The sequence below is a fragment of the Phyllostomus hastatus genome, unplaced genomic scaffold (assembly GCF_019186645.2).
Source record: "Phyllostomus hastatus isolate PE091 unplaced genomic scaffold, TTU_PhHast_1.1 phas_scaffold_46, whole genome shotgun sequence".
NCBI lineage: Eukaryota > Metazoa > Chordata > Mammalia > Chiroptera > Phyllostomidae > Phyllostomus > Phyllostomus hastatus.
Window position 1 is genome coordinate 19,891,204 of NW_025334032.1, and position 17,936 is coordinate 19,909,139.

A 17,936-nucleotide genomic window follows, 5' to 3' on the forward strand; every position below is an offset into this window, starting at 1 on the left:
GTCTATCTGTCTCTCTCCCAACCCCCGTCACCCTTCCAACTTCCTCCCTCCCCTTCCTTTCCTCTCTTTCTAAAATCAATAAGTAAAAAATTTTAAAAATTATGTAAAGGCTTCCCACCTCAGAGTAAAAGCCAATGACACTACAATTGCCTGCAATTGTGCTTGGAAAGTGTTTGGCACAGAGGAGGCCCTCAAGAAATATTTGTTGAATAATAAATTATCAGGGCCACTGTAGCCTTTCTGCTTTCAATGTGAAGATGCTTATGTTTTCAGGGTTTCAGGGAAAAAAAAACACTGTGCAATTAAATAAATTGAAGAAACAGAAAGCGTGTCTTTAGGAAAATCACTGACTCCAAGCTCAGATGGGATTTTTTTAAAAGGACTGAAGTACGCCCCAATTAGAACAAAACAAACTAAAACTGCTTCATTATGTTAGCCCTGGAGAACATTAAAAGGACCTTTAAAAATGTGCTGTGAGTGGTTTAGTCTGTTTCCCCTATACATGAGTAATTGTAATATTAAAAAAAAAAAAGAAAAAAGCCGCTGAGCTGAGACTGATACCTGAATACCTGTCCAACTGGGTCTTTCTTTTCTCTTCGTTTCCTTATTTGCAAAACGAGGTTAGACTGTGAGATTTCCAAAGTCCTTCTCGGCTCTGACTTTCTATCATTAAAGCACAATCTCCAACTTAATTTACAAAACCCCAACACTGGAAAGAACTTAAAATGGCCCTTCATTTGAACAGTCATACACCTCACCCGGTGGCCACTTCCCGTGATCAGAATCTTTCAAACACAAGCACGTAACCTAAAACACCCAAGTAGAGACCTAGTCTCTGTCCAGAGACATCTAAAAGAAAGTTGGTTTAGTTTTGGAAACAACCCTGTGAGAAAGTACTTTCTTATTTTTAAGTAAAAATCTGCTATTCTATAAATTTCTTTTCCACATTCTCTGGAGAAAAAATAAATGTAATCCTTTTCCATAGTCAGGTCTCCCTTTAGATCATATTTCTTGTTCCAAATACTTAAAGATTCCACACACTAAGTCTTCTTTCCTTAGGTTAAAGATTACTTTCTATAATCTCTCCAAACATCACACAACTTTCTTACCACTTGCTGCCTAACTGCCCTTTTACTATATTAAAATGTCCCTCTTATAAGGTGACACCCAGAATTAGATACAGCAATTCTCACAGAATCCATTTCAGACAACGGTGGCACCGCTTTGGGCACTTACATAAAATCAATCTTACAGCATCATTTCAACGACTAAGATAATGGGTGCAGCCTCAGTACCATGCGAGAGGCATACAGCACCCACTTAATGATTGGCTGCAGCTGATGTGTTTGCTGGTAATAGTACGTTGTGATAATATTTCATTAGTATTAGTGCCTTATCTCCTTAATCAAACTTAAGCTCTAGTTCTCTATGACACTGAAGGTTTGCCTCATTATTAGCTGTTTTTTTCTTTCCCCAAGTTGGGGTTGGGCAGAGAAATAAAGTGTTGAGGTGCAATTTAAATTGAAAATCAGCCAGAAATCAGGATAAAGCAACTCTGAAAGTAAGGAAACTTAATAGCAGGATGTGATTTATTTAGTGAGTTAATTTATACTCAAATCCCCAGGACACATAAGCAATCCGTGCCCCTCACCCCTTCGCCGTACGATGCAGAGACGCACGGCTGAGCCATCTGAGGAGGTCAATCTGGCACGGATTCAGGAGAGGAAGCTCTGGAATCAGACGAGTTCAAATCCTACATCCACAGTTTACCCACAGCGTGACCTGGGACAAGTTACTAAACCTCTCCAGTCTCTCGGGTTCCCCATCGGTAAAATGTGAGCCACTGCCTCTCCCTTATGGGAGTCTGTGGGAATCAAAGGAAACAGATGTGAAGTGCATTTGGGATGGTGCTTCTCACCTTTCAGAACTCTTAGTGAAGTTCCAGTTACAACTACTACGCAGAAGTTACCTAAACAGCAAGTTATCCTAAATAATTTTGCTATAACTTATTACTTGAAAGTCTCAGCCATTTTTAATTTATGTAGACAGTCACCCCGATAGCCATTGGTAAAGTCAATCAGCAGCTTATTGTGTTTTTTATGTATTTCTAATTGCCTGTTTTCCATACATTCATCTATTCAGTTTTAGGGTAAAATTTTAAATTAACACAAAAAATTCTATCCTAATTTTAATATTTAACCATAAATGCTGTCTCTAAAGCAAACAGTGTATTGATATTCACAGACCATAATGAAATAAAGGAATAGACAAACTGTGCTTATTATACCCACACTCATCTGCATGCGGATCTGCACTGTCCAATACGGCAGCCACACGGCGCCCTTTGGCACCTGAAATATGGCAGATGTGCTGCGAGTTTAAAATACACGCCAGATTTCTGAGACTCAGTATGGAAAAAATACACGTGACCTCATTAATAATTTTTAATACTAACTACATATTGAAATGACAGTATCTTGGATATATTCTGTTAAATATTATTTAAATTAATTTTACCTGTTTCTTTTTACCTTTTTAAAATGGCTTCTAGAAACTTTAAAACCATATATATAGCTCACATATTTCTTTTTTTTATTTTATTTTAATCTTTATTCAAGTACAGTTTTCTCCCTTTTACTCCCAATCCAGCCCACCCTCCCAAGCTCACATATTTCTATTGGACAGAACTGATATAAGTGATCCTAAAAACTGTGCTAATGAAAATTAAATTCAGGACAAGAGATATGATCTAAGTTAGACCAGAAACGAAGTGAAGAACTTAAATGATTTTCAGAGTTCTTATGTACAATGTGGATTCATCAACTGCAACAAATGTCCCACCCTGATAGGAGTGCTGATGATGGGGAGGCTATGTATGTGCGGGGGCATGGAGTGAGTGGGGAATCTCTGTGCCTTCTCCGTTTTGCTGTGAACCTAGAACTGCTCTTAAGAAATAAAGTCTCAAAAAAATCATCAATTATTGTAAGTGCATATTGGTGCAGAACTAAGGATTGCCTTAAGCTGAATAAGGTGAACAGAAATTATCCATACCAAATAATAATTTACTTAAAAGCTCATACAAAAGAAAAAGTTTTGATTTTTTGATGGAGATGGGAAGATAAAAACATTGTTGAAAATACAGAATGCACTAATAAAAAATTAGTGTTTGTTAATAGTAAGCTCAATGATTTTAGCTGTTTAAAACTAAACTCGATTTCTTCTGAATGGGAATTATGCTACTACATGCAAGATCATTTCTTTCCTCCTCTTTACTGTCTTTCCCACCAGCAAACATGCTGCTACGTTCCCCACTTTAAAGCTCCTCTTGACTTCATCTTCCCTTTACAGAAAAAATCCACCAAATATGGGGTCTGGTACAAATAACACCCCTTTTTTATTACAACATCATAATCATGTAATTCTGTCATATAACAACATCACACTCAAGCACACCATATGACAGTTTGGGTGAATGTTCAGATTGCTGTCCACCTCGTGTGGGACATTCACACACCCCACCAGCCACACGCAGGCAGGCGTTACTTCTGCCGGACACTGTATTTGTCCACAATGGCTGTTTTCATCTCTCTGCTCCTGTTCTCTCTTGAATCCTCCCCAATCAATTGTCGGTCCCTACTACTCCACCAAAACCGTCGTTGCCAAGCTCACCAATGACCTCCCCACTGCTAAATCGCTTAGTGAATTCTTGACCATTGGCTCCCAAGACATGGCACTCCTGGTTCTCCTCCTCCCTCTGCTTTATCTCGTTGTCCTCTCCTGGTTCCATCTCCTCTGCCTGACCTCGGTGTGGAAGGAGCCCAGGTTCTTGGTCCCAAACCTCTTTTTTCCATGTACACTTACTCCCTTGTGGATGTCATCCAGTCTCTATATATTTTGACAACTCCCAAATGTTTATCTACAGCCAGACATCTACACTGAAATCCAGGCTAGTATATCCAACTGCCTACTGGATATCTCCAAACTGAGCTCCTGACCCTTCCCTCCAAATCATCTTTTCCCTATATTACCAGTAGTTAATGCAACTCCATCTTTCAAGGTGCATAAGCCAAAACCCTTGCAATTCACTGTTGACCACCCTTATTCACATCTCACATTCGGTCAATCAGGAAATCCTTCCCACTTTTCCTTCATAACATGCCACTCTGGCCCAAGCCATCACCACTGCTCACTTGTTACTACAGCAGCCCCCTGACTGGTTGCCTATTTCTGCCCTTCCCCACTAAAGTCTAGTCTCAGGAGACACAGCAGTAATGTGCCCTCTTAAAACGTGAGCAGGATCATGTTAGATCTTTTTTTAAAACTCTCCATTCCTGGCTGGTGTGGCTTAGTTGGTTGGGCATCATCCTGCAAAGGGGAAGGTCACTGGTTCTATTCCCGGCCAGGGCACGTGCTTGGGTTGTGGGTTTGGCCCTGATAGGCCATGTAAGAGAAGCACCTGATTAATGTTTCTCTCTCATATCAATGTCTCTCTCTTTCTCCCTCCCTTCCCCTCTCTCTAAAAATAAATAAGTAAAATCTTTAAAAAACAAAACCAAAACAAAAAACCTCTCCATCTGCTTCTCTGCTCACTCTACAAAGCCCTTGCAATGGTCTACATGACAGAGACCTTACAGGATCAGATGCCTGCTCACTGCAGTCCAGTCACCCTGGTCATGTGGTCCCTGGAAGGCGGGAAGCCTGCCTCGGCCTCAGGACTTTGCACCTGCTGCGCCCGCTTCTTGGCAGCACCCTTCCCAACACAGCCACGTGACTCCCTTCACCTTTGTCAGGCCTTTCATCACACGTCACCTCAGTGAGGCCACCCTCGACCACCCATTCATAACTGCAACCCCCCATTCCTAACCTCCCTTCTCTCCTCTGCTTTAATTTTCCCCAAAGTATTTCACACACAAAAACACACACAGTCTGTCTTGCCTTGTAAGAGTAAGATTTTTTGTGTCAATTTTGTCAACCACTGTATCCCCAATACCTAAAATAATGCCTGGTACATAAGAGGCATTGTGAGTAAATGAGAGAGGACAGTGACACAGACCTGCATGTGATCTATGATACATATCGTGTAGTCTTTTTAAAGGGTTACATTTTACCAGGGGACTCTGCATGCATACACATATTCAGATATTGCAGGAAAAAAAGCTGCTCCCATTTGATAATTAAATTAACATCATACAAACCTGAATAATTATAAAGAAATAGTTCTCTAAACTGAGAGATGCTCTAGAACACTCCACGGTGCTAGGGTTTCTCAAACCCGTGGATCTCGCTTCCCCAGAGCACACAGAAAGGACGGTGCTAATACACCCACCTTACCCGGCGCAGGAGAAAGTTGCCAGGCCAACATTATGCACTTTGATTCCCTTCAAATAACAGAGAAATTATGACACCAAGTGCAAAGCACTTAGTATTTTAATGATGTATAAGTTCTGGGTGTAACCCACTTGCAGGGAACCTCCGGACTCAAGTCTGAGAGGAAAATGTGGCGTGGTTGTTAGGCTCTGGTGATGTGTTCGCTCAGTGGGTAAACACAGTGGCTCCCATCACAAACCACACTTTAAAAGAACTTAAAACTATCCTCCAGGTAAGAGCCAAATGATTTTAAAAGAACATTTAGATGCAGAAATAAATTATTCAGGAGGGAAGTAACTCTGTACACAAACGTGATGTGAGGCAGAGAAAAGCCAAATGTGATTTTAAATAAAAAATGTAAGAGCGTCATAATTTCTCTACTTGATAACATTGCTTTTGTTCCCGAAGTTACACACACAGTAGAAGGCCTTACGCAACCTCCAACCAGCGGACTCCAGGATGAACAATCCCCCTGCAAAACAACCTGGCCAATGCCCATTACTACTCAGTGCTCACAGCTAGCAATCAAGACCCTGGCAAACCACGGAATTCCGCTCTCATCACTGAGCTGATAGTTACCAAGAATCAGCTGAGTTTGCTCCCACACTCATTTGTGCCAGTTGTTTGCTACTGAAATTACGTAATGCCATTAAACATTATGTAAAATAATCATGTACAGGTATAATAAGAAAGAGTTGTTACCAAGAAGGCTTAGTGTAATGCTTGAGAGACAAGACATTACATGGTCATCAGAGAATTTTACCAACAATCGTTTATCTTTAAATCGTTTACTAAATAGAGGCAAATGTAACTAATAAATTATTTGTCACATATAAAGATTCGTGATGTAAATATCCCTACAGAAATCAAGAAATTACCATGACCTTTTTAACTTCCCTGTGAACCTTCTTGTTATATAATGATTTTATAAATTAAAATATTGTCTCACTGAATCCCAGATACATTTATTTTAGCAGTGCTTCTAAAACTTTGGCTTTAATTACTCTGAGCTGATCTAGCTCTTTTAAACAGATAAACTGTTTTATACATAAATAAAATAAAAATATATTTGCAGTAAATATGTCTTTACTGCTCCAGATTTAGAATATTATGCTGTGTTTTATCAGACTTTTTTTTTCCCCTAAACAGGACCCATCAGCACAAGAGACAATCAACTGACATACAAACCACACAAGGAAGGTAGGAAGAAATGAATCAGGAATGAAAAAAATTAAGATGAAATGAAAGGGAATGAATGAAACAGTTCTGTAAAACCGTTACATCCGGCAAACTTAGCCCAAGCCTTTATCTGCTCTATCAGATGCCTCTGCCAGAAGGGAGAGACCTGTGTGAGGAAATTCGCAGGAATACATTACTCTTATCTTTTGTGCCCTAGGTTGTCATTTGCAAGAAAGCTCTAATGCGAGTCACACACCTGAAGCTCCATAAGCAACCCATAAACACTACTGCAAAGTAAGGAAAATTCCACTTTGCCAAAACAGGAGACGCAAGAAACCCCACACTGAAGCCAATAGCAAAAAATGATTAGGCTAGGAATCCTGCTGACTCTGGAATCCTACTTTACCAGAGGACAAGGCTAATAATGTGAGAGCACCTACTCTGTCCATACATTCTCAGAAGGGTTCCTGGGCTGAGCTGCAAAATAGCCTGGGATCTTTAACTCATTCATTGAATAAACATTTATTATGCCAATGCACCACATAAAATAACAGAAATTTCCTCTTGGCTTCCACACTGCACACCTATACGCAATCACAGTATAGGTACATGACCAGTTTTGCCATCCAATAATCTGTGTGACTTTAAGAAAAGAAATAATTCTGCCTCCTTCTCAGATAAGTACAAGCTACCACCCAGGTCCCATTCACTGTTCACTTACCAGGTTACTGCTTCTTTCCTGTGGGCACTGTTCTAAGCCCTCACAGCCGTTAAACATCAGTGAGGCATTCCATGGGGTAATGAGGCAGCGCAGCATAGGGACATCAAATGCCTTACCTAAGGTGCCCCAGCTGGAAGGCGGCAGAGCCAGGCAGAATGCCAATGAGACTGTCAGATCCAAGGCCACACTCCAACCACTACCTGCACTGCTGCTCCCTTGGTGACACAGAGCAACCTTTCAGAGGACAGGCAAACGAGTCTCTGCCCCCCCCCCCCCATTAAAGAGCTGGCCCAACCTCATATTTATCAAGTCCTTTAGGAGACACTGCCAAACAATCTTACACAAGAAATGTAAGGATTACATAAAATGCCATCGATTTTGCTTTCCACGCCTTCTTTTCCCCATAGGCATTCATGGAGATCTGTGTGGCTATGGAGGAGGCCTCCAAGGATTCAACAATGGTAAAAACAAAACCACCAGCCAAAAAACATGAACATATCTTAAAGGGAGAAAAAGAGAGGAGAGAAATACTCTCAAGAGGGTGCTGGCAACCTTATGACTTGAAAATGTTTATGAAACTGGTTTAATTTTTTTAATGTTAATTTTCAATTACAGGTTACTTTTAATGTTACCCTGTATTGCTTTCATGTGCACAGCACAGTGGTCAGACATTTATGTAACTTGTGAAGTGATTCCCCGTAAGTCCGGGACCCATCTGGCACCATACATAACTACTGCATTAATACTGACTATATTCCCTATGTTGTACTTTACATCTCAGTGACTGTTTTGTAACCACCAATTTGTAATTCTTAATCTCTTCACCTCTTTCTCTCTGAATGTGTCCGCTCTCGTCTGGTTTAAATTTTTTTAGGGGAACCACCTCTGCTATGCAAGAGGTCGGGAAGAGCACAGGTTGCCTTAGATCAAGATCAGCAGGTGCTGTAAGCAAAGTGGCCAGACTGGCTGGATCGACTCACTGTAGCCACCCTCAGTGAGGGATGTTTGTCACCTGGAGGCCACACCCACTACAGGGGTCTAATTAAGTCTTAGGGGCAACCGCTGGAAAAGGTCATTATCATCACCAGTTTAAATCAGAGTTTCTCAGGCACTCCTGACATGAATCAAGTGGGGTGATTATGAAAAGTGTCCCTGCAGAACTTCTGAACCCGAACCTTCCCACAGCCCTGGAAATCTAAAACCAGGTGATCCCTGTGATAGACGAGTCTGGGAATCACTATGTATGTCATAGAATTATGAGACCTAAAAAGTTCAGGACGGGTGTACTGAGTAGGCGTCCTCTTCCTTCTAAGCAGTCCACTGATTAATCCAGGAGGAAGGCACTATTTTCTATACATAAAAGTCCCCAGAGAAATGACTTTCCAAGTTTCCTTTCAATACACGTGACCGTCTGGAATCCTCAGAGTTCTGCAATCCTCCCTCGTAGCTTAGTTTAGGCCAGAGGTGTCAAACTCATTTTCACCAGGGGCCACATCGGCCTCCCGGTTGCCTTCAAAGAGCCAAATGTAATTTTAGGACTGTATAAATGTAACTACTCTTTAACTAGGGGCAAGGAGCTCTACATTCAGCCCTTTGAAGGCAACTGCAAGGCTGATGTGAAAATGAATTTGACACCCCTGGTTTAGGCAAGGGTTAAATCCACCCTTTTTTCCAACCAAAAACAAAAAGAATGATATTCATTACACAAATCACTCTGTTGACTGACATCAGCAAACATGTGAGGCCCTAGAAAGTGTGCTAAGACCTCTCACATTTTACTTAAGATAAAGAACCTCACTTCCTCAAAGGACAGGAACAAGAAAGTGACAAGACAACCCACAGAACAGAAGGTATCTGGGAAGCACACATCTGATAATAGACTTGTATCCAGAATATACAAAGAGTTTTTACAATTCAATAAGAAGACAACCCAATTTTTTTAAAAGGGCAAAAGATCTGAAAGGATTTCTGCAAGGAAAATATACAAGTGGCCAGTGAGCATATGAAGAGAAAGTTCAGCATCATTAGGAAAATGCAAAACCACAGTGAGATATCACTTCATATCCACTGAGATGGCTATAATCAAGAAGAGAGAAAAAAACAAGTGTTGATGAGGAGGTGGAGAAATGAGAACTCTCACACATTCCTGATGGAAAGGTAAAATGGTGCAGCCCCTGTGTAAAAGTTTGGCGATGGATCCAAGTGTTAAACACAAGAGTTACAATTATGACCCAGCAATTCTACTCTCTGGTATATACCCAAGAGAAATGAAAGCACATGTCCCACAAAAACTTGTACATAGATGTTCATAGCAGCATTATTCCTAGTAGCCAAAAAGTGAAAATAACCTGTCATCTGATGAATGAATAAAGAAAGTGTGGTCTGTCTATTCAACTGAATATTACTTAGCAATAATAAAGACAAGTGAAATACTAATGCATGCTGCAACATGAGCATTGGAAATGTGCTACATGGAAGAAGCCAGTGATAAAAGGCCACATACTGTATGATTCCATTTATGAGATATGTACAGAATAGGCAAATCCGTAGAGACAGGAAGTAGATGAGGGGTTGCCTGGGCCAGGGATGGGAGCAACAGAGGGATTCAAGCATGACAACTAATGTGTCCAAAGTGTGTGTTGGGCGATGAATGTGCTCGGACACTGACTACGATGATGAATGCACAACGCTGTGAACACACACAAGTCTCTGAATGTACACTTTCAATGGATGAGTTCCATGGTGTGTAAATTGTATCTCAATACAGTTGTTTTAAAAAAGAATCCCCCCCCAAAAAGAATCCCATTAAACCTCCATGAACTTCAATGTCATCCTCTGAAAATAAGGATACCACCTATCTTACAATATTGTAAAGAGCATATAAGAAGATAGAAATTTATATATGAACAATGCTTCCTGTAGGGTGCCTGGCACATAACAAATACAGAATACGTGTTATTCTTTCAGCTCTCCTATCCCCAGATTTTTGCACTACTCTGTTTTCATATCATTGTGTCTTCACAAGTTACAGAACTCCACACTGGAACGGATTCCACTAGAGGCCCAAACATGAGGATTCTCTCATGACTTCACACATGCTAAATTAAGGCTATTCCTATACGCCTGGCCCTGAAAAAGCCCTGGAGCGTGCAAATGTGACTGTCTACCTCCAAGACTTGTCACTAAAAAGTTTTTGGAGATAAAGAGTAAGATTTTTTTTCTCTGCTCCTTGATCTTTGGGCATCCTCTATCTCTAACCGTGGGTGGAGCAGAGGCACCTCCACAAGCACGTAGTTTTAAAACCAGGCACACCCCTTGCCAAAATTTACGCTGCTCAGGCATCTTTCCCAGTCAGCTTCACCTACACTGACAATCTGGTGGGCCTCCAAGACAGCCCTGCAGGGGCCCCAAGAAAGACCCAAGCCCTTAAATACCCAGCACCCCCACCCCGGATACTGTGTGTGATGCTTTGCAGAGTCGAAGGGGCTTGGAGCTATGGAACTATTACCCACAGGCTACAACAAAAAAGGTCAACTACAGCATTCTCTCCACCTCCCCGAGGTCTCAAACAATTCACAGCCATCTCTTGCTACCTGTTTCAATGTTTTTTTCAGAAGAATTCCTACTGTCAGATACACTTCATTTATTTATTTCTAGTTGATTTTAGAGAGAGGAAGGGAGAGAGAGAATCAGTCGGTTGTCCCACCCATCTGTGTATTCACTGGTTGATTCCTGTATTTGCCCTGAGTGGGAATGGAACCCTCAACCTTGGCGTATTGGGATGAAGCTCTAACCAACTGAGTTACCGGGTCAAGGCAACTCCATTTTCTTTTTCTCTTCACTTTCAATGATTTTACCTGCACTTTTATTTCCATGAAAATACCATGCCTCCATATACTCTCACTGCTTATCAGACATCATGGAGTAAATGTGTGCAAAACTCAAAGCTCAGCAGAGCTCAGTTGGTAAACACACCATAAGCAACTGGCAGGCAAGTGAGAAATGACTGCCCAGGACAGTCAGTGCTATCTGTTAAAGTATTTTTGCTCTAGAGCTGTATTAGCCACTGACTATAGAAGGTTATTGAAATTCACTGAAATGAAATAAAATTTAGAAGGTCAGTTCTTAAATCTCCCTCACCACTAAATGTGCTTTCAGTAGCTATTATCTGAGCCTACTGACTGCCATACTGCACAGCACAGATACAGAATACTTCCAACAGAGTGGGAAGTTCCACTGAATGATGCTGACTTAAGAGAGTACCTTCATTGATTCTATGAAAGTTCGTACGTTCAGAGTTCTTAGACAGAGTAGTTTTAGTCTTTACAAATCTTGAGGTTTATTTCTCAGATGTATGACCCAAGTGCCTCTGAACATTCTTGGCAGATTTTCTTAGTGGTTAGTGGACAAGGTTTTTTGGACCTTAACACAGAGCTTGGCACACGGTAAACAAGTAATGTTTGCTGAACAAATGAATAAAGAGCATAGTAATCTCTGTATTTCAGCTTCTGCATCAGCAGGAAGAGTAGGAAGTTCACCAACCCTTTAGAGCCACAAGAAATGAAGCTGAAAAATATAAAACATCTGCCCCAAAGGAACTTATGTTCAAATGAAAAGTTTTGGGCCCAAGGAAACATTGTGCTTCTTTAAACACCCAAAACGTATAGCTTTTAGAGACACAAAGAGAAAGTCAGAGGGGGATCCTACAGGAGATCACAGAGCTGCTGCCATTTCTCAGTATTTCACTGAATAACTTTTGCTAGAGAATCACAAAATCACAGAGAGGCAGCAATCATCCACTCACACTGCCTTACACCTAGGTCTCCCTCCCCTTGGTGCCCTGTGACTCATTCCACACTGGGCCTGTCAAATAACTTCTTGGAAAATAAGTATTGTTGAAACTGAAATTCAAAAAAGGGTGTTTGTTTTCAAATACAGAGACAAGCAGTTCTATGAGCCCTTAACCAATAATCTCCTGGAGCCCAACAAAAGAAGCTACAGCTGCTTCTATTGAAAGTTTTCTGTATCCCTTGTTCGCAGACCAAACAGCCACAGGAAGAACCAAGCTGCTCCGTTTCTATAACTGACATTGCCTTAGCAAAGTCTGGGGACAGAAGGCAGGAGAAACAGTGAGCAGCTGCCGCCAGATCTTCTCATGAATGCCCCCCAGGCTCATTCCCCATTCTCCTCCTTATTGTTCCAGGAGCCTTTTCTCAACAACCAAAGTCCCAGCTCTTGGGTGGCACACACACACACACACACACACACACAGAAGCAGCCTTCTTTGTGTCAACAACCACAGTTGCAGAAAAGTCGACATCACTTCTATGAGGTAATGTAACTAGAAGTTAAAATAGGTGAGCCTTACACTCAATTTTAAATTGTTAATCTGCTCTACTCTGAATTCCAATTATTTATAACCATATGGAAGTCCTTACACGTGGCCTTACAGTGGCCTTTAGACATTACATGTGTTTTTAAAAGAAAATCACACAATTTCTATTTCTTGAGCCAAACAACAGTACTTGCCCCACTATTTAAGCCAACAGATACATAGAGTAACAGTTGTTGATGAATCAGTCATTCAATTTCAGATTCTAAGACCCACAGAATCTAAATATTAGAACCAAAAAGCTCAGTTTCTGCAACACACAATGCTAACTTTGAGGACTGGTGGTTAAGGAAACTGAGTGCTTGAGTTTAAATCTCAGCTCTATGCCATTCATTAGCTATATTCCTTAACCTCTCCAGACTTCAGAATGGAAACTGACTTCATGGAGTTGTCATGGGGTTGTCACAGGTAATCTGTGTTAAAGCACATAAGAAGATCTCAATAAATATTAGCTGTGATTGGGCCCTGGCTGGTGTGGCTCAGTGGATTGAGCACTGGCCTGCGAACCAAGTCACCAGTTTGATTCCCAGTCAAGGCACATAACTGGGTTGCAGACCAGGTCCCCAGCAGAGGGCGTGTGAGAGGCAACCACACATCGATGCTTCTCTCCCTCTCTTTCTCCCTCCCTTGCCCTCTCTAAAAATAAATAAATAAAATCTTTAAAAAAAAGAATCTTTATCTCATATATACACATGTATGTGTATGTGTGTGTGTGTGTGTGTGTGTGTGTGTGTGTGTGTATATATATATGCTGTGATTGTAACAATGTGTCATGCCTGAAAACATCACTTCAACATTTTCCAAAAGTTAGGACTTAACATGAAACTTAAAGGAAAATGCTTCCCAGCTAACCCACATGAAAAGTCTGTAAAAAAAGAGCCCTAGGCTCAGGTTAAAATGTTCACCTTCCTCCTAATCCCAAACTCCAATAATGAACTTTTAAAAATATCTATGAACATGTACAAATTATTCATCTCACCTATCTGTGGCTGGAGGAAAGGAGTTTCAAACTAGAGAGCAGTTCATGGTTAAGCAAGTCCCAAGAAATGAGTGTTGGGCCCAGGTCAAGACCTGGCCCCCTGTGAACGAGGGGAGAGGAGCTGGTGACTCCCTCACACCACAGCTGTCCTCAAGAGAGAAAATGCTCCACATCTCTGTGCCCTGAGGTGTCAACGAGGTCCCCGCCCACTGGGCACCAATGGGCCCCAGTCTGTTGACCTTCTGGGCCCAATGGTAAACAAAGGCTGCAGACAAGTGCTATTTTTATATAAATAAGGTAGCATAAGCAAAGATTCTTTATTAATATATGAGTATCACCTTTTTTTCTGAACAAGGCATAGAAATTTGTTAATTTGGATTTAAGAATAACTTGTTCACTGCATGCTGCAAATTATCCTTTTTCTCCACCGTAACCTGCAACTGCAGCCGGCACCACTGCTTAGCACACCACTAACACCAGGCAATTTGGGACGTGTGAAAAGTGTCCCAGGAAGATGGTCTTGTACCTCAGAAACACAGGAAAGATACAAAGGGACACACTCTCGAAAAAATAATGCCACTCCTGAAATGCTCTCCAGCGAATCTCTTAGTCTGCATTCACCACCATGAACAATACAAGCTGTCAGGTCCTGGGCACACCGAGCAAATGCTTTGGAGAGTTTCACCTGGACCCTGTACTCCCCTACAAGAAGGTTAGGCTGCTTTAAAAGAACTCAGGAAGAACTGAGGGGCAGTATTCGATGTGAAAATACCTCCAGTCATAGCAAAGGGAAGCCAAGGACAGCTTTGCTTGGCCCAGCCTGCAGGGGAACCCTTGAATGTTGAGAACCCTCAAAGCAGCAATGATTTGAAATTAGACTGGATGCTCACCTTCTCAACTTGAGTCACATCCTCAGGTAAATAGATTTGGGTCACCTACTGATCACCACATTATTTTTCACAACTGACTGCTTAAACCTCAGTCATGTCTGAATTCATTTCTAAAAATTGGGAAGGACTCACCTCTCAATCCAACCCAAGCCCAGAGAAATGCTCTTTTCATAGCTGCCAAACGACAACGTTAGCTCGGGTAAACCTTAAACAAACCAGGATCGAGGCCAAAGTGCACACACTAATAATGCTCACACAGTTTTTGCCTCAGCACTTCCTAACCAAGACTGAGATCACCCTCAGCCACACTGGGGTCTTAGTTTATGAACAATGCGTGACAGATGACTCCAGAATTTCTAAAACAAAAATAAATCACCTCTAAAAGTAGCAACATCTTAGATGTATTTTTTAATGTAGTGCCAGGCTAAATCCCACTCACACATTTTTCCATCAGGGCTAACAAACAAACATATCAAGGCTTTTAAAACAAGTAGAGCCATTCATGGAAAGTATCTCTAAATTTTCCTTTTTCAATGAGCTGATTTTCTGTCTTATTTCACTTTTATTTCCAAATCCCCAAGATTTACAAGCCTATAAAGATTTCCAGGGTATCCTGTGTTTTTAATTGCTAGTATTTAAGCGAAACTGAACCTCCTGAGTACCCTGTGCATCATAAAGTATGTATTATTCTTTGGCCACAAATGAAGTGAACAGGGCCAACAAAATTTTTCTTAAAGCCAACACGCATTCAGATTTGCAAATCTACCTTCTTATGCTTGCATTTAAAAAAAACACTCAACTGTGGAATTTCACCTTAAAATAAGGTTATTTTAACTTTGCAGCTTTAATCACTCTCTCACATTCAATGGCCAGGAAGAGAGCACTGATCTGTTCACAGAATATACAGAGATATTCAGAATGTGATGTACAGAGTAAATCACTGAGTAAGTAATGCATATACATGTTTAGGCATGAAACCATAAAATGCCAGAGCTAGAAGGCTCTGGGAGAGCATCAACCCAATACCCTCATTCTGCAGGACAGACCAGGTTAGCTACAGAGGTTAAATGATTTGCTCAGGACAATGGCAAAAACTCACCCAGTGACAAAACCTACCAGCCAGGTGTCCTATTTGCTAATCTAAGAGCTTTCCATGGTACCACTGTGCTTCTTTTATCACAGAGGCATGTATTAATGAAATAGCTAACACACAAGACAAAAATCATACAGGGTGGGGCAAAAGTGGGTTTACAGTTGTTCTTATGTAAAATAATACAATAATTAATAAATGCCAATACAAGAATAAAACTGTTTCATGTACTTGTACCTGTAAACCTACTTTTGCCCTACTCTGTATATCTGTAACATGACTTGTGGGTGGATACAAGAAAGTTGTAGAAGAACATGCATCAAGCCACTAGAAATTGGTTGGGAAGGTATAAATTCATTTTGCATTGTTTTGCTGATTCTGTTGATATATTACATTGTTAAGCGCCAAAGAAGAATTTACTGACTTTTGAAGAGTATCTCTTGATTTGTAAACACTCTAAGAAAAGATAAAGTATTTCTTGCAAGAGGAAAGTGCATTTCCCTTCCTTCAGCAGGGAACATCCACCCCTCACTCTCCAAAAGCCACCCAAACCCTCCCCTTCAAAGTCCAGCTCAACTGCCAACTCCTCACAGAGGACTTCCAAACTCTTAGGCCAGAGCCTCTCTTTTTCTGGCTCCCTCCATCATAACCTTTGCAGAAGTCTCTCCTACTAGAAAGCAAGCTCCTTGACAGCAGAAATCCTGTCTTACTCACCTGGCAAGAGGGCTTTGCAAAGACCTTTGCATATACTGCATTCATCACAATTAATGAACTGCAGCATTTGTACCCAGAATCCCACTCAGAGTAATTTTCCAGATCTCCCTCTTCCCCACACCAACACCTGGACCTACTCAAGAGTTATTCCGGAGTGGAAATCCTGGATCCCCTGCACTGTCGGGCAAATCAGTCTTTGGAAAATGAAATCATAATGCCCATTACCTACTGTATCAATGTGCCTACTTACCGAGTGTTTAACATCCTTCAACATCTGGGGGAACGGTACAACTACACATTTATTATTTAACTTAGGTCTGTGACATTCTGAGGCCACATTCTCTAAGTGTTAATCTGGTTTTTTTTCAATCTCAGAACATCACTTATTAGAACGTATAGCTGAAAACAGCGGATAACACTAAATGTATGTGAAACAGAATGAAACGTCTTTAAAAGCTACTGGGAATATTAAACCAGATAATCTTCCGTTGTCGCTCTACGCAAGTTTTTGGATTTTTTTTTCTTTCTGACAGAGAAACGTGATAGTCCCTAAATACAAGAGCTGACCTGGCAGAGTAAAATCGGCACATCGGGTCCTCTTTAATGCTATCCTCCTTTTGATCATTAAGCAAGAATGAGTACTCGGGCTTCTCGTCCAAATCTCAGGTTTTCAAAGCCGAGGGCTGAATTAAAACCCCAAAATCTTAACCCCACAAAGTTCACCCTTCTGGGCTCATAACAAACACAAAGAAAGAAAAAGCAAAAGGAAAATCGCTACCAGATGCTGATGCTAAGGCACAAACACAAGTGGCCCGGGGAACCTGGAGAACTGACGAGCGACAAAGCCAACCAAACCTCGACCCCAACTGGACTGTGAGCACCAGCGAGACCCCACACTCTCCGTCCCGCGGATCCCGAGCCTCACCGCAGCACTTCTTCCTTCCATCTTCCATCGCCAGCGCCGAGCCCGCCACCGCGGGGAGCCTCAAGGAGGGCGGCGGGCGCAGCACGCTCCAGGTCGGGCTCCCGGGACTGCTGAGGGGCGGCGGCGGGAACCCCGCGGCGGCAGCGGTGGCAGGCGCGCACCCTAGTGGAGGCTGCCCGGTGCGGCCCCCAGCGGTGTCAAAGCGGAGGCAGCGCGGGCGTGGGTGGGACGGCGCCTGGGGGCGTGGAGGGGGCGGGGTGACTGAGGCGGGGCCTCTGGGGCCTTGCAGGGCAGGGGGCCGGGAAGGGTGGGGGTGGGGACGGGGGAGGGCTAGTGGGGGGGAGGGGGAGGGCTAGTGGGGTGGGAGACTGAAGGGGAGAAATGGGGTGAGAGAGAGCTCGGAGGATGGCAGATAGGCTGCCCGGGGGTAGGGGCAGGAGTGCGGAATGGGGCAGGGAGGTGGAGGGACGGAGAGGGTAGGAAGGGTTAGGATAGGGGAGAAGGGGGAGGAGTCCCGAGGGGGAGGGTGGGAAGGTGAGAGGGTGGAGGGGGCGGTGCCGAGAGGGGGGGGAACAGAGGGGAGGGGGAAGGAAGGGGCTGGAAGAGGGGGAGAGGGCGGAGGCCCGCGGCTAGGGGGCCAGGCTCCTGCGGGGTAGGGGGAAGGGGGCCGCGTGCGGGG

The 17,936-nt window shown here is 42.5% G+C and overlaps 1 protein-coding gene across 1 annotated transcript in view; it reads right to left on the reverse strand.

The window, feature by feature from the left end:
* PSD3 (pleckstrin and Sec7 domain containing 3) overlaps positions 1 to 17,440 on the reverse strand; it is a 383,494-nt gene extending 366,054 nt beyond the window's left edge. The window contains exon 1 of the mRNA XM_045821887.1: positions 17,258 to 17,440. Coding sequence (XP_045677843.1) covers positions 17,258 to 17,278 — 21 coding nt within the window. The 5' untranslated portion in view covers positions 17,279 to 17,440. The remainder of the gene's footprint in view (positions 1 to 17,257) is intronic.
* Positions 17,441 to 17,936: the final 496 nt, after the last annotated feature.